The sequence below is a fragment of the Oryx dammah genome, unplaced genomic scaffold, assembly GCF_014754425.2.
Source record: "Oryx dammah isolate SB20612 unplaced genomic scaffold, SCBI_Odam_1.1 HiC_scaffold_8, whole genome shotgun sequence".
Classification (NCBI taxonomy): domain Eukaryota; kingdom Metazoa; phylum Chordata; class Mammalia; order Artiodactyla; family Bovidae; genus Oryx; species Oryx dammah.
Genome location: NW_024070192.1, coordinates 20,564,676 through 20,581,607, shown reverse-complemented (window position 1 = coordinate 20,581,607; position 16,932 = coordinate 20,564,676). Strand labels below are relative to the sequence as shown.

Sequence of the window (16,932 nt, the reverse complement as noted above, 5' to 3'; positions counted from 1 at the left end):
GCACTTTATACAATTATCTAAAACAATATTTCACCAACTTGGACTCTAACTCAAGCATTAAGAATCTGAGGGTGTGAGGAAAAATATCATATGACATCTGTTACCTGCGAAATCTCAAAAGAAATGTTACAAGTAAATTTATTTGCAAAATAGAAACAGATTCACAGACTTACAGAAGGAATTTACAGTTGCCAAAGGGGAAGGATGGGGGGAAGGGATAGCTATGGAGTTCGGAATGGACAGGTGCATACTGCTATATTTAAAATGGATAACCAACAAGGACTTACTGTACAGCCCAAGGACTCTGTTCAATGTTATGTGGCAGCCTGGATGGGAGGGGAGTTTGGGGGAGAATGGATACATGTGTGTGTGTGGCTGAGTCTCTTTGTTGTTCACCTGAAACTATCACGACATTGTTAATAGGCTATATTCCAGTATAAAATAAGAAGTTTTAATAAAAGATAAAAAAGGAATCTGAGGGTGTGTTCAAAATAGACAGGTTACAAGGAACATTCAAGAGTGCTCAACCTCTTCACCTCAGGTTCCAGGATCTTAGGAAGCAGGAAGACCAGGCAAGAGCAAAATGCAGTCTGATTTGACATAGAGAGGGCTTCCCTGTTAGCCCAGCTGGTGAAGAATCCACCTGCAATGAGCAGACCCCGGGTTGATTCCTGGGTCAGGAAGATCCGCTGGAGAAGGGATAGACTACCCTCTCCAGTATTCTTGGGCTTCCCTCATGGCTCAGCTGGTAAAGAATACGTCTGTGATGCAGGAGACCTGGGCTCGATCCATGGGTTGGGAGGATCCCCTGGAGAAGGGAAAGGCTATCCACACCGGTATTCTGGCCTGGAGAATTCCATGGACTGCTTAGTCCATGGGATCGCAAAGAGTTGGACACGACTGAGCGATTCTCACTTTATTCCACTTCACTTGACATAGAGAGCAGACTGGTGGTTGCAAAGCGGGAGGAGTGGAGCGGGAGGGAAGGATCGGGAGTTTGAGGTTAGCAGATGCAAACTAGTGTATATAAGATGGATAAACAACAAGGACCTACTGTATAGCACAAAGAACTATATTCAATGTCCTATGATAAACCATAATGGAAAATAATATGAAAAAGAATATATGTGCGTAAGGAGCGGTATGTTATTCACTCAGGCATGTCTGACTCTTTGCAACAGTAGCTGGCCAGATTCCTCTGTTCAGGGAATTCTCCAGGCAAGAATACTGAAGTAGGTGGTCATTCCCTTCTCCAGGGGATCTTCTCTTCCACATTGCAGGCAGATTTTTTTACCATCTGAACCACCATGGAAGCCCCATATATGTGTGTAACTGAGTCACTTTGCTGTACAGCAGAAATTATCACGTTGTAAATCAACTACACTTCAACAAAATTTTATAAAATAAAAAATGCCGTCCAATTTGGGACTTGACTCTTAGCTTGAGAAACCCAGGCATTTCCAAGTGGAAAAGCTGCTTCCTCTATTGAAGGGGAAATTCACATTTCTGCTTTGATAATGTCTTTCTGTAAAAGGGGCTCATGATGAATATAACAAAACAGAAATAGAGTCACAGATATATAGTGGTTACGGGGCAGGGGAGAGAGGGCAGGGAGAAAGGGCAAGATAGGGGTAGGGGATTAAGAGGTACAAACTAGGGCTTCCCTGGGGTGATCCAGTGGTAGAGAATCTGATTACCAATGCAGGGGACACGAGTTCAATGCCTGGTCTGGGGAGATCTCACATGCCTTCAGGGCAGTTAAGCCAGTGCCCCACAACTACTGAGCCTGTACTATTCTCTACAATGAGAGAACCCACTGCAATGAGAAGCACATGCATTGCAGCTAGAGAGCAGCCCCCACTCACTGCGGCTAGAGAAAGCCTGCAGGCAGCAGCAAGCTGAAGATAAAAGAAATAAATACATGAAAATGTATTAAAGAGGTACAGACTACTATGTATAAAACCAATAGGCCACAGGGACATATTGTACAGCACAGGGAATATAGCCAATATTTTATAACTTTAAATGGAGTGTATCTATAAAGATATTTAATCACCATGTTGTACACCTAAAACTAATATAATGTTGAAAATCCATTATACCTCAATAAATTAAAAATATAAATTAAAACAGGGGCTCACGTTTTGTTTACACTGGACACAAAAATGAACAGGAGACACATCGCTCCTGCTCTTAGGCCGTTTTACTAACTAGCTAGGAGAAGGCGATGGCACCCCACTCCAGTACTCTTGCCTGGAAAATCCCATGGGCGGAGGAGCCTGGTAGGCTGCAGTCCATGGGGTCCTGAAGAGTCGGACACGACTGAGCAACTTCACTTTCACTTTTCACTTTCATGCATTGGAGAAGGAAATGGCAACCCACTCCAGTGTTCTTGCCTGGAGAATCCCAGGGACGGGGAGCCTGGTAGGGGTCGCATAGAATTGGACACGACTGAAGCGACTTAGCAGCAGCAGCAGCAGCAGCAGCAGCAGCAGGAGACCCTAAGCAAGTTTCCCACCCCCACCCCCCTTGGTTAGTTGACATCTCAGTTTTCCCATCTGTCAAATGGAGGACTTTCTCAGGGAGCCTCCCAAGGATCCACAGATGGGTGGTATTCATTGTGAAGACACCAGCACAAACAGCTTTGTTAAAACCGCTCCCCACACCCAGGTAGAGGGTGTTCTGCACACTCTGTTCTGACATCTCATTACTGAACAACTCGTGACCGTGTGCTCCAGCTCCGTTTTTAACAACCCAGGCCAGGACTACATCTCTGTGTCAGAGTCCTTCCATAACAACAGCATTAAAAGTGACAGACCCTTAAAATATTCACTACCTTCTCACCTAGTAATTATACTTCTGGGAATCTAGCCTAAAGAAATACTGCAAAAAATATATAGGAAAGCAAAGATTTATGCAGAAAGACATTCATTGCTGTGTTATATTAAATGGCAACCAGAAGGAAAAGTGGAAACACAAGCTGCAGGGCAACTAAGCCCGTGTGCCACAACTGCTGAGCCTGAGCTCCAGAACTGGTGAGCCTCAGCTGCTGAAGTCCAGAAGCCTAGTCTGTGCTCTGCAACAAAACAGCCACTGCGGTGAGACGCCTCCACTCACCACAACTAGAGAAGGCCCAGCACAGCCAAAATTAAATTAACTCTAAAAGAAAATTTTGAAGAGTAAACAACTCAAAAAAAAAAAAAATGGAGACAGCATTAAAATGTATTTGGTATGATCGTAGCTATGTTTGTGTGTATATATACCTCCCAGAGGTATGGGGGTCACAAAGAGCCAGACACGACTGAGTGACTAACACTTCTAATTTTTTTCACTTTCATAGTTTTGGCAATGAATTAGTCACAGGTACAATGAAAACTTAAGCAAACTGAAAAACAGATATTTATTCTGAGGAAATTTAATATGGTGTAAAACATGATTTGACTATGAATAATATAAGCATTAAACATTTATCTAGTTACAATTTATTGAGAGGGTAGAAAAGTGTGGAGAGGAAAAATGCTGTATAGAAAGCTGAATCCCCTTCCTTTATAGCAGCTACTGCTACTGCTAAGTCAGCAGCAGTTAAAAACTAAACTTGAGGGACTTTCCTGGTCCAGTGGTTAAGACTCCATACTCCCAATGGAGGGGGCCTGGGTTTGGGAACTGGATCCTGGTTAAGGAACTAGATCCTACATGCTGCAAATATGTGTCTGCGTGCTGCAATTAAGGATCCTGAATGATGCAACAATGACTGAAGACCCTGCACGCTGCAACGAAGACCTGGCACACCCAAACAAACATTAAAAAAAAAAAAACTAAATTTGAGAAACGGCCATACTACTCAAAGCAATCCACAGATTTAATAGGATCCCTATCAAATTACCTGTGACATTTGCCACAGAATTAGAACAAATAATCAGATTTCAGTGTCAATAAATAAAGTTTTAATGGAACACACACACACAAAAAGAACAAATAATCCTAAAATTTATATGGAAGTAACAAAGACCTGGAAAGAGTCAAACATGACTGAGTGACTGAACAAGAAAGATCCAGAATTTCCAAAGCAATCCCGAGGAAAAAGAATAAAACTGGAGGCATAGCCCTCCCAAACCTCAATGTTACAAAGCTTATGGTAATTGCACCGGGACAACCCTGAGGGATGGGATGGGGACAGAGGTGCGAGGGGGTTCAGGATGGGGGACACATGTACACCCATAGCTGATTCATGTTAATGTATGACAAAAAACACTACAATAATATAAAGTAATTAGCCTTCAATTAAAATAAATAAATAAATTTATTTAAAAAAAAATAGTGTGGTATTGGCACAAAAACAGACATATGGATCTGTGGAACAGAATAGAGAGCCCAGTAATAAACCCACACACCTGCCATCAATTAATCTTCGACAAAAGAGGAAACAATATACAATGGAGAAAAGACAGCCTCTTCAGCAAGTGGTGTTAGGAAAGCTGGACAATCATGTGTAAATCAATGAAGTTAGAAAACTCCCTCATATCACACACAAAAATAAACTCAAAAGGCTTGAAGACTTAAATATAACACAAAACATTATAAAATCCCTAGGACAGAACATAAACAAAAACGTTCTCTGACATATATGATAGCAATGTTTTCTTAGGCAATAGAAATAAAAACAAAAATAAACAAATGGGACCTGATCAAACTTGTAAGCTTTGCACAGCAAAGGAAACCACAAACAAAATGAAAAAACAACCTATGGAATGGGAGAAAACATTTGCAAATGATGTGACTAACAAGGGCTTAATTTCTAAAATATACAAACAACTCATACAATTCAATATCAAAAAAACAAACAAACCAATCAAAATATGGGCAGAAGACCTACATATATAATTTTCTAAAGAAGACATACAGATGGCCAACAGACATAGAAGTAGATGCTCAACATTACTAATTCTTAGAGAAACTCAGATCAAAACTACGTTGAGGTATCACCTCACACCAGTCAGAATGGCTATCATTTAAAAGTCTACAAATAATAAGTGCTGGAGAAAGTGTGGAGAAAGAGGAACCCCCCCACAATGTTGGTGGGAGTGCAAACTGGTGCAGCCACTATGGAAAATAGTATGGATGTTTCTTAAAAAACAAAAAAATAGAATTGTCCTATGATCAGCAATCCCATTCCTGGGCATATATCCAGAGAAAACTGTAATTCAAAAAGACACAGGCACCTCTATGTTCATAGCAGCACTATTCACAATAGCCAAGACAGGGAAGCAACCTAAATGTTCATCAGCAGATGAATGGAAGAATATTTGGGGCATATATATGATGGAATGCTACTCAGCCATAAAAAAGAATGAAATAATGCTATTTGCAGAAAGATGGATGGACATAGAGATTAGCATACTAAGTGAAGTAAGTCAGATAAATAAAGGCAAGTACCATATGATATCACTTATAACATGGACTCTAAAAGACAACACAAGTGAACTTATTTACAAAACAGAAACAGACACACAGACATAGGAAACAAACTTATGGCTACCACAGGGGAACAGGGCAGAGGAGTATGAAATTAGTAAATACAAACCACTACCTGTAAACTAGATAAACAAGGTCGTTCTTACAGCTCAGGGAACTGTATTCAATAGCCTGTACTAAGCCATAATGGAAAGGAGTATGAAAAGAATATATCAATACATATATGGATATATAGATATGAATCTCTTTATTGTACACCAGAAACTAACACAACATTGTAAATCAACTATACTTCAATTTTTAAAAAAGAAATCTAAAACTGAAAGAGATCAAGGAGATCAAGGATGATCAAAGAGATCAAGGATGTGGTATCACCTGTTATTTAGAAATAAAGAGGCAAATAATTAAGAGCTAAAACTTGAAAGTGGGAGGTGGGAAAAGAGGTGTGTGACACCTGGGGATGTCAGCCTGGGGACCGCTCTTTTCATAAAAATCTAATGATGATATGCAGACATAACTTTGATTTTTTGGTTCGTTTTGGGGTTATTTTTGGCCACATCTCATGGCCTGTGGGATCTTAGTTCCCCAGCCAGGGATTGAAGGCCCAGGCCCCAGCAGTGAAAGTACTGAGTGTTAACCACTGGACCGCCAGGGAATTCCCATGTTTGATTTTTTTCATTAAAATTTTAAAATATGAGAGGCATCATGGCAAGTAAGAGGATGGTACACCTCAACAGCCAGGTAGGGTGGATTCAAGGGGTAAAGTGTAGGGGGTGAGGGAGACACCTTGGTGGGTTGAGACAGGAGGGCCAAGCATCCCAGGGAAGAGGGAACATCAAGAATGGTTGAACAGAGGGGTCCTGATCACATCCTCATTTTTCATCTTGCCCACATTCTCATTAGAATGGTCACTGGGGGGACTTCCCTGGTGGTCCAGTGGTTGGAAATCTGCCTTACAGTGTGGGGTATGTGACTTTAATCCCTGGACAGGGAACTAAGATCTCACAAGACGAGGAGCAAGTGAGCCTGTGCACAACTAAGACCCAACAAAGCCAAATAAATGAAAGTGAAAGTGTGCGTCGATCAGTCGTGTCCCACTCGTGCAACCCCGCAGACTGTAACCCAACAGACTCCTCAGTCCATGGAATTCTCCAGGCAGGAATACTGGAGTGGGTAGCCATTCCCTTCTCCAGGGGATCTTCCCAACCCAGGGATTGAACTCAGGTCCCCTGCATTGCAAGCAGATCTTTACTATCTGACCCACTAGGGAAGCCCAAATAAATAAACACTTAAAAAAAATAAAAAAAGAACGAAAGGTCATTAGGTAGAAATGAGAGTGGGAGAGATGAGCAGCAAGAGGCCTAGTTCCAAGGAGAAAGGAAGGTGGTGGTGGTTGTGGGGATGAATGGGAGGGCATGGGTGACAGATACTTCTAGGGGACTCATTGGCACTCAGTTCACTAGCTGAGGGGAATGAGGAAGAGAAGAGAGTTAATAGGAGTGATGAGGGGAAGCAGATTGGAAGAAGAAAAATTCAGTCTTAACCGTGGACACCACCCCCAAGACAGACGTCTCACCCTCTACCATCCAACACCAAGATCCTGGGACGCAAAGGTGAGGAGCCAAGAGGTAGAGTTAGGAGCTCAAATGTGGGAGTCTTTGGGTTAAAATACCTAAAAAGATAGAGCCATATAAAGGAAAGATGGTCTTTGCAGCTGAACAGACCTGAGCCAGTCATGCCACTAAGTGTCTGTGTCACTTTACTCTCCAAGATGAGCCTGACCACAGCCAGCTCACCGAGTTGCTGGGAGACAGTGGGAGGAAAGGGCTGCTGTAAAACCCTCACTCAGCACCCAGCAACATGAGCTAGCCAGCCCGCAGCCTGTGTCCCAACTCCCACTCCCACCCCACAACAGCCCAGAGGGCGTCTAGGAACAACATGCAAGCTCTTTCACTTGGCTCTTTCCTTCCTCCCTCAGGCTGTCAGGCCCCAGAAGATTCCCTGGAGGCACCTCCAACCCCCTCTCACTTCAAGAATGGAGACCACACAGAATTGTTGCATCAACCAGAAATTCAGCTTTATTAGCCCACCACCAGCAGAGAGGGAGGGAAGACAGCTGGGAGCCGCACGGCGGGGAGCAGGGGCCAGACCCCAGCCTTTGGGCAGTGAAGCTGGTTGGTGGGCAGGTGGGAGGGCAGGCAGGAGGCTCCTGGAGAAGCCGCTCAGGGCTTGGAGCTCCGGCCCGGGCAGAAGCCGGACGAGCCCTCCTCCTTGAGGATGGACTGGGTCAGCCGACCAGAGGAGGACGGAAAGGAGGAGGTGAAGACTGTGGGAGAGAGGAGAGGAAGTGAGAAGGGCGCTGGGAGGGCCAGGGGCTCAAGGGTGGCCGGGACCCTCAGGAGATTGTGGGAGATTCTCGGGAAGCATAGTTTTGGCCGGATGGTTTCTGGGAGGAGAGGCTGTGCGCGAGAAAAGGCAGAGCAGTCAGGTGTGCTGGGAGCAGCAGGGGTGGGGCTGAAGGGTCTGGGGGCAGGACAGGGGTTCCAGGCACTCACTGGGCGTCCTCGCCCTCCAGCAGGCGGCGGTAGGTGGCGATCTCCTGCTCCAGCCGCGTCTTCACGTCCAGCAGGATCTTGTACTCCTGGTTCTGCTGCTCCATCTCGCAGCGCATCTGGGCCAGCTGCTCCTCCAAGCTGCAGATCTGCTCCTGGATCTGGGCCAGCTGCAGGCAGTAGCGGTTTTCGGTCTCCTCCAGGCTTTTCTCCAGGGATGCTTTCTGTGAACAAGAGGGAGAGAGAGAGTCAACAGAGGTGATCATTGCTGACCCCCTAGGTCTCTGGGCACGTGTCCTGAGAGGTGCATGGATTTTGACTTCAGCTGGGCTGCTGATGAGCCAGACAATGTGGAAAAAAGTTATTCCAGGCTTGGTTCTGGGCTTTAATTTCTCTGTCTATATAATGGGTGCAGTGATCCCTCCAACCCACTCCTGGGAAAAGAAGAGGAACCGTGCGGTGGTAAGGTTCCATTACAGGGGGTGGCGCCATTGCTGGCGATTAGGAGGCTGGGGCTGTGCCCTCCTGGTCCTTCTCACCATGCAGAGCTGGGACTGCAGCTCAACTTCCAGGCCCTGGAGCACCTGCCGGAGCTCATCCAGCTCACTGTGGCTCTTCTGCATCAGTTCGCTGTTAAAGGCCACTTCTTTGTTCAGCTCCTCAGACTGAGACAGGAAAGAACAGAAGGTGTAGAGTGCTCCAGAGGCCCCCTGGCTGGGAAGTCCAGCAGGAGGGCTGAGGACCCACATCCCACCTTGCTCAGGACCCAGGCCTCGGCTTCCCTGCGGTTCCTGTCTGCTATCTGCTCATACTGGTCACGCATCTTGTTCAGGATGCGGCTCAGGTCCACACTGGGGGTGGCGTCCATCTCCACGCTGACGTCCCCACCAGTCTGATTCCACAAGGCAAGCATCTCCTAGGAAGGGATGTGAGGAGGTGCTCAGCTTACCCCTTCCCTGGCCCCAGGTGCATTTGCAACCCCACTGGACCTGCCTCCCTCCACCAGCAGCAACCTTACCTCCTCGTGGTTCTTCTTCAGGTAGGCCAGCTCCTCCTTCAGGCCTTCGATCTGAATCTCCAGGTCAGTCCTGGCCAGAGTCAGCTCATCCAGCACCCTGCTCAGGCCATTGATGTCGGCCTCCACACTCTGGCGCAGGGTCAGCTCATGCTCATACCTGGCAAGACAAAGGTCAAGGCCTCAAGGTCCATCATGAGGCTTCTGAGGCTCAAGACCTGCTGATCTTCCTGTCTGGACAACCCCACTGCTCGCCCTCTGCTCACTTGCTCCTGAAGTCATCAACCGCCAGCCTGGCATTGTCAATCTGCAGAAGGGGCTGTGCATTCGCTATGGTGGCCTCAATAATCTGCAGGGGGGTGAAGGACAGGTCTAGTTAGCCAAGGCCCTGCTGTTCAGAAGTGAACAGCAGCCTCCCCAGTCTTGAGAGTTGTCTAGCTGGTAGGTCAGGCTTTACACCCCCAGTCAGCCTCAGGTGACTTCTCCACGGAGCTCAGTGTGTGGGGGTGATACAACCACATATCCTTCACCGGCATCCTGGGCCCAAGCCTGAGAGAAGCTGAATCCAATGAAATGCTTGCATAGAGTAAGAGACTCAGGGTACCAGCCCAGCTCAGACACCCTGATGCTGAAAAAGGACCCTCTGCCACCAATTCTAAGTGGCCTCACCTCAAAAACAGGCTTCAGTCTCCCTCTTTGTAAAATGGAGACACTAGCAAGCGTTCTTCTAAGGGCCACTGCAGCCATGATCTCTATCAACACTCCACCACCAGAGCCACCCACCTGGCCAACCCACCTTGTTCCTCAGATCCTCAATGGTCTTGAAATAGGGGCTATAGTCGCGGGCGGGCCTGGGCCCCTGACTCTGGTACCACTCATGGATCTTCGTCTCCAGCCCCCTGTTGGCCTCCTCCAGGGCATGCACTTTGTCCAGGTAGGAGGCCAGATGGTCATTCAGGTTCTGCATGGTGATCTTCTCATTGCCAGGGAGGAGGCTACCATCACCACCACTGTAGCTTGCACCAAGGCCACCCCCATATCCTCCAACCAAGCTGCCACACAGAGCCCCTCCAAGGCTGCTGCTGCTGCTGCCGAAGCCACCGCCATAGCCTCCCCCCAGCCCGCAGACACCCCCGGAGGAGTAGCGAGGGGAGCAGGATACAGACAGGCCCCCATAGGCGCTGGAGGCCCGGCAGGAGCTTCCAGACAGGACAGAGGACACGCAGCTGCAGCCACCACCGATGCGGCTGGAGCCCTTCACGGAGCTGGAGGAGGTGAACTGGCGGCTGCAGGTGGTCATGGTGAGAAGCGAACAGAGCGAGGTGCTCAGGGAGGCCGAGAGGATGCTGAGGCCTCGAACAACAGGAACATTTATATGCACGTGAGGAAGGCGGGGCTCCCCTCCAGATCTCATCACTCTGGGTCCCATCCAACACCCCTCTCCGGATTATTCAGCCCAGGGTCGATGCACTTCACTCTGTTCTTCGCTGAGTTCCCACCCAGCTTTTTTTTGGGGGGGGGGTGGCGCCAAGAAAAAACACACCAACTCGAGTCGGTGGTGACTCAGGCTAGGCGACAAGAATCTGGCTCCCGTTCCTAGAGCCTGAGGGGCCAGCAGTGCCCTGGCACAGGCGACTCTGTGGTGACTGCGTCCCCGGGTAGTGAGTCAGGCCATGGAAGGACTCCCTGCCCATGGTGACAGCATTGGATGAACGGCCTCAGTGATGCTGTCCAGGGGCTGTCTCAGGAGTCAGCTGTGGGATCCTGGCTGTGGCTGTGGCCCTGCTCTGCTGTGCTCACTGTGTGACCAAATTCCTTCTATGAGCTGTTGTTTGCCCTCAGTAAAGTGACAAGCCTGGACTGGGCAATCTCAGAGTTCTTTCTAGTTCTAAAAATTCTATGACTCTTTCCCTTACTGGATTCAATTTCAGTTTCAGGGGTTGCTTTTGAGTCCCCAGGACCTCCTGGAAGTGGTGTATACCATGAAACCAGTACATGGCAGCTTGAATCCCTGCCCTGACAAGCTACATGGCATAGGCAATCCTTTGGTCTATGAGCCTCTGGGCCTCAGTTTTCTCTTCTGGGAAAGGGGAGGACATACCTACCACTAGCCACAAAGGAACATGCACAAAAGACCCTGCTGGCCCCTCCCCAGTGGCCACCCCGGCTCCCCTCCAGTCTCCCTTTCCTTCCTTTCCAGCCCAGCTACCCCTCACCTGCCCTTTCTCACCTACCTCCATCCTCTGCTACCTCCCTCCCTCCCCCTGGCCCTCGCCTCTGTCCCCTCACACTCCCACCCTTTGAGCAGCACCCCTCCACCAATGCCTTGCTTCACCTATTCAGGGGTACCCACCAAAAACTCCACTGGGAAGGAGTCCCCACTCTGCTGCTGGTACCACCTATGACCCCGACCCCCACCACAGGCTTCCAAGCCCCGACATTACATTCGCGGCTCAGATTCGAACAGTTTTCTCTGGACCACCCATAGATTCTAGGTTTAACTTGGCAACTCCATTCGCTCAGTCAAAGGAGACAGGGAAGGCGGATCTCTGGTCGCCTGCCACACTGACCAGGATTCGGGCATCGTATGGTGGTATCGCATGTATCGTTTGCCACATGGTACTGTGAGGAGCCCTATTCCTGCCACCAGTTCACAGATGATGGACCTGGAAGGCGAAGTGGACTTCTCAAGACCTAAGGCTCAAAACCCTGTCTGTCTGCTCGCCCAGCCCAAACCCTTTCCACCATCCTAAACCACTCTCTATGCCCCTCCAATAAACACTGTTGTCTTGAGTCAACTCTGTGAAGTGAGGGGGAGAGGGCGAGAGCCAGAGAAATGGTGATTTGCCCAAAGTCACTGAGCTGCACAGCCAGGATGAGACCCTGGTGCTTGGAATGTCTCCACATTCCCACAAATGCCCTGCAAGTGGGGACCAGGTGTGTCCATTACCATCTGCCTCCCCAAGGTGCCTGGAATGAGCTCTGCCCGGTAGGCATGACCTTGGCCTGGGGGCTAAAGGCAAGACTGGGGGCTCTGGAATCCAACACAGAGGCCCCCCTGGGGTGCCCTGGTGGGTGGTCACTGTCCTTGCTCTGAAGTGCCTCTGTGGAGGTGAGAAGAGGCAGAGAGGGCTTGTCTCAGTCTGAGCCCTGCTGGGCGATAACAACCTTGAACCTTGGGGCAGGAAAGTCTGTCTCAGCGTAACCAGGGCTTTGCTTCTGCCACATCACTCCCCTCACCTGTAGGCACAGGGCCCAGAGAGATGAGCAGAGCTGGTACCCAGCACACGCCTTCAGGGCCAGGCCTGGGAGAGGGAACTTACTGTTCCTTTCCCCCAACCCCCACAATGGGCAAAAGGGACTTTGGAATCTTGGACAGATATCTTGCCATCGCAGGCATCAGCATGGGCCTGGAGTTCAGGTCCAATCAGACTCATCACCTTCAGAACTGGAAACAGCATTCGAGGTCACCAAAGACCACCAAGTGCCAACCAGAAAGAGCAGAGAAGCAGAGACTAGACCGAGGTTTGGCACCCTGACCCAGGCCCACACTGACTCTCCCAGGGATCTCTTCTTCTCTGCAACCCCCACCTGCCCCTCATGCCCTCCACCTCCCTTCTCACCAGATCACTGCCCCTCCCCTCCACCCCCGCACCCCTTACCTCCCCATCCCTGTCGTGGATGAATGGGGGGGATGGGATTACACACCAGGTCCTGCCCTGGAGATCGGGGACCTACGTGGGCTGAGAAGCTTCAGGAAGCTGCCAACCAACCCATCAGACCACTTCAGTCAACACCTCAGACCGAGTACCCACCACGCATTTGGGGTGCGGATGGGAGGAGAGTGACATCGTCATGGTCTCTGAACTGGGAACTTATCATTTGACCCTGGAAAGAAAAATTAAGGTCGGGAATACAGTCCAGTACAGCAGGAAACGTGGGACGCTGGGCCTGTAGCATGCAGCTGGCATTTCCTCGGTGCCAGTGAGGCATACCTGCCCCAAGGTTGGCAAGAGCCAGAATCGCCAGGCCTGGTCGGCGCAGAGCACAGACTGCCATCCCTTCCTCCACCTGGGTCTCTTTCCTCTCTCCTCGGTCCAGCCCCATCCCAGGTAGCAACACACACCTGACTTGGCCAGGGAATATCATTGGCTAATGCCATGCTTCGCATGTGCCAGTGCAGGAGACGTAAGAGACACAGGTTCAGTCCCTGGGTCGGGAAGATTCCCCAGGAGGAGGGCATGACAATATCCGTGCCTGGAGAATCCCATGGACAGAGGAACCAGGTGAGCTATAGTCCAATGTGTCGCAAAGAGTCAGAAACGGATTGAAGCAACTTAGCACACAATGCCACGACTCAGCTTGCAGTGATTCCCAAACCTGACTGGTCACGAGAGTCCCCATACAGATTCCCGGGCCCTGCTCTGACCCACTTCATCGGCACTTGGCTGGATAAACCTGATGGTGAGGATGTTTTTTACAAGATCCCAGGGGGATTCCAGTGACCAGCCAGGCTGGGGAGCAAAAGGCAGCTGGGGGAGGTGGGGGATGAGATTCCGGGCAAGGGGAAGCGGGGTAGAGGAAGAAAGCTCCCAGCCCCTGCTGGCAGCCAGAGCCACAGGCTTCAGGTCAGAATGAAGAAAGAGAGGAGCCCAAGCAAGCCAGGACAGAGCAGGCTGGAGCTGGGCAAGCAGGGGCCAGATACTGGGCAAGTCACTCCTCCGCTCTGAGCCTCAGTTTCCTTCTCTGAGAAATGGGAATAGCAGTACTACTTCCCAGGCAAATAGGGGTGAAATAAATAAAGAAGCTTGCACAGAGTGGTGGCTATCACTGCATTTACCCACAGGTATTTATAAAACACATACTACGTGCCACACACTGTGTGGACACTCAGATGCCAAGAACAAGACAGAGAGGCCCTCAAAGCAGGACATCTGGAGAAGCTAGAGGCGACGCTAACACCGAGTGTTCGGGCCATGATGGGGTGCAGGGGGCCTGCAGGGAGGGGGCAGGCTCTCTGGGAGGGAACAAATAGCCTGGATGCAGGTTCTGGCCTCATGACTGGTCCCAGGATCTGGGTGAGTCTGTGAGCAACTGATTTGCCTTTTGTGGTCCTCCCCCCATGTTTCATGGCCCCCTTCCCCGGGGGGAGTTCTCACAGCCCCTCAGGATGGCTGCACAACCAAGAGGCCCTCAGGGGAGCCTGTGGCTGGATCAGGCTGGGTGACCGCCTGCGCTCTGTCAAGAGGCAGAACTGTCCTGGCTCTGTCCCTCTGTTCCCCTCAGCCCCCGACAGCCTGGGCGGTGCAGAAGACAGCAGTTCCCAAGGGTTGAGGGAAGTGTCAGGCTGGCCGCTGTGCCGGGCTCACCACCCATAGACTGGGCTCCCTCCAGGCCGCTCAGGGTCCTCCCAGGCCGGCCCGGGTCTCTCCCTTCTCCTGTGCCCAGCGCAGACCCGGGCACAGAGCGACACAGTGCTGCGGACCGTGTGACTGCCACGTCATTTCTCAGCAGAAGCGCTGCCAGGGCACCCTTCCAGGCGTGGGTGTGTGAAGGCAGAGTCACAGGGACTGGCTACCCCCGGCCCTGCCCCATCCTGGGAATCCCGTGCATGTGGCCATCATAGAAAAGTGGGTGAGGCGGCACCAAGGGTAGGTACAGCCCGGCTCCCTGAAACATTCCGTGCAGCAGTGGGCAGGAGTGTGGGTGTGGACAGACTGTGAGTCCCCCGATCCCGCTGCCTGCACACGCCCCAGCAGCTTAGCTTGGCGTGCCTGGACAAAGCCATACAGTGTCCCCAGGACCATGGGCCCTCACCCCCAGGCACTCCTCCCTGCTGCCCCCTCCTGCCCAGGCCTGGGCTGAGGATTCCTGGAAAGGGCCGGGCATTTCCTCTCTGAGCCCAGCACTCTGTCCCAAGGACCCTCAACCCCAGCACTGCAGCCACTGCCTTCCTGGGGCAGCCGGGAACATTTGGCCGTTCCCCCACTGTGGCCTCCCGACCACCCACCCACCCACTCCCTGTGTGGGCAGGGCTTCTTCCCCCGCAGAAGGGTGAAGTCGGGGCCTGCCTCTGGCCAGCCCCACACTCTGACCCGCCTCACACTCTGACTCCTCCTCACTCCGCCCATCAGTAAGAGTGGACCTCCAGAGTCTGCGGGGAGACAGGGGCCCCGCCCAAGAGCCTGGGGATGGGCAGGGGGTGGGGCTCTGGCCGCCCTTCCCAGCACAGCCCCGCCTCTCCTGCGCCCCGCTCCGCCCCTGACACACCAGGCTCCGGACAGGGCTGAGTCACTGCTCCTCAGAACCTCAGTGTCCCCATCCACTCAATGGGGCGCCTCTTCGCGCTTCCTGAGACTGTTGTTCAGGTAAATGAGATCGCCTGGCGATGAGCCATCCGCGGCCCAGGGCTGGTTCTTCTGGTTGCGGCCGGATGTATGGTTGGGGGCCAGGTGGGTTCAGCGCCTCCTCCCTCCCGCCCTCCGTCCCTACCCGGACTGCTGCCCAGGCAACGGACAGACGCCAGCCCACACTCCGAGCCTACTGGAGTCCTGCGGTTGCCTCTGCAGACGCGTGCCCTGGACACCAGCCCGTGGAAGGGAACTCACTGTCCTCCGTGTCCGTGGGGTCAGGACGGGAAGGGCCGCGGGCCGGGGGCTCATCTAGCCCCTTCTTCACTGCTACTTCTGAGATCCAGAGAGTGCCTGGGATCTGCTCCAAGTCCTCACACCCCGCTGCCCACTTCATAGATGGCTCCCGTGCCACTGCCCCGCCTGCTCCTCCCGCCCCCTCTCCCTCTGGTCCCAAACCCCCACCATTGGGGGCTCTGGCTGCTCCTGCCCCCTCCCTGCCTCAGTCTCCAGGCATCCGGGAGAGCAGGTGTTTGGAGGGGTCTGTGTGACTCTGCAGCAGCAGAGAGTCCAGGCCTGTCTGTGAACTAGGATGGGGGTATACTTCCTCTCATTAATCCTTCCACCCACCCCGACTTCTTAAGAATACCGACTTCTTAAGAATACCGGGAAATCAGACCCACCCGGCCCAGTGGTTTTCAGATTTACTCAAAGGAAGACTTCCGGGGCTCCTCCCCTGCTGGCTGAGCGAGAAGGGCTGGGCTGGAGGGTGTTAGAGCGGATGGGCAGGACGGCCCCTCCCCTTTCCCCAGGAGGCAGCTTCCCCTGACCTCCAAGCTGCTGGAACCAGGAGGGGACAAAGGGCTAGGGAGGGCGGTGCTGCTCCTAGGGTACCACCTCCCCTGAACGCCCCATCCTCAGCTGACCGTTTGAGGAGACATTCCTGGAAGAGGCCCCGCCCTCTCTCCTACACCTGCCTTTTCTGGAAGTGCAGGTCTCAGATTCCTGGAGTTGAGGCAACGAAAGCATCCGGTTCCACCCACCCACCTTCAGTCCTGGTGCCTCTCTCAGGAGGATCCTGATTCCTGTCCTGGCCTGCCTCTCTTCCCCAACCTTCCCCGCCACCTCGTACCCTCTAAGAGGAGGACACAGCCCACAGGACCATGAGGAGCAACTGGCTGGACATGTTACCCCTTGGGCCTCTGGCTCCTGAGATCTTCTTGTCCATTTAGGGAGGAGAAAATGAGGCTCCATGAGGGGAAGGCACTGCCCAAGGTCATGGACCCCCTTATGGGGCAAGAAGAGGACACCTAAGACATCCTCCTGACACGCTGACCTCACTCTGGGTCTGGCGCTGCCTGGACCACCCTCCCTGGGATCATCAGCACTTAGGAGGCACAAAGCAACACCACCCCCCCCCAAGCTCTGCCCAGACCTAGTCTTCACCCCTGTTCTAAGATGACCCTTGTCCTCCAAGTCGACAACAGTGGGTATCCACGGACAGCTACCCCAGCCCCCATTGCCCCCATACCCTTCACCCCTT

The 16,932-nt window shown here is 51.7% G+C and overlaps 1 protein-coding gene and 1 long non-coding RNA gene across 3 annotated transcripts; both read right to left on the bottom strand.

Annotated features, from left to right (window-relative positions):
• Positions 1-7,524: 7,524 nt before the first annotated feature.
• Positions 7,525-12,408, bottom strand: LOC120867090 (keratin, type I cytoskeletal 16-like). The gene is made up of 9 exons (XM_040245297.1): positions 12,208-12,408; positions 9,836-11,705; positions 9,306-9,388; positions 9,043-9,199; positions 8,779-8,940; positions 8,564-8,689; positions 8,028-8,248; positions 7,887-7,931; positions 7,525-7,800 (listed from the first exon to the last, which is right to left on the bottom strand). The coding sequence occupies exons 2-9, from the start codon at positions 10,466-10,468 to the stop codon at positions 7,695-7,697; spliced, it is 1,533 nt and encodes a 510-aa protein (XP_040101231.1). The 5' UTR covers positions 10,469-11,705; positions 12,208-12,408; the 3' UTR covers positions 7,525-7,694.
• A 14-nt stretch (positions 12,409-12,422) lies between these two features.
• Positions 12,423-16,871, bottom strand: LOC120867147. Of its 2 annotated transcripts, none has more exons than XR_005721809.1 (3): positions 16,073-16,871; positions 12,855-12,927; positions 12,423-12,487 (listed from the first exon to the last, which is right to left on the bottom strand). It is a non-coding gene; the product is annotated as an uncharacterized LOC120867147 (long non-coding RNA). The 2 variants fall into 2 exon arrangements; XR_005721810.1 differs by having other exon boundaries at positions 12,426-12,487; positions 12,748-12,927.
• Positions 16,872-16,932: the final 61 nt, after the last annotated feature.

Excerpts from the sequence above, each read along its gene's own strand:
- LOC120867090 (XM_040245297.1), bottom strand. The coding sequence starts at position 10,468 with ATGGGACCCAGAGTGATGAGATCTGGAGGGGAGCCCCGCCTTCCTCAC. Across the intron at positions 9,200-9,305 it reads GTTGATGACTTCAGGAGCAA|GTATGAGCATGAGCTGACCC; the intron begins GTGAGCAGAGGG and ends TTGTCTTGCCAG. Across the intron at positions 8,690-8,778 it reads AGGCCTGGGTCCTGAGCAAG|TCTGAGGAGCTGAACAAAGA; the intron begins GTGGGATGTGGG and ends TTCCTGTCTCAG.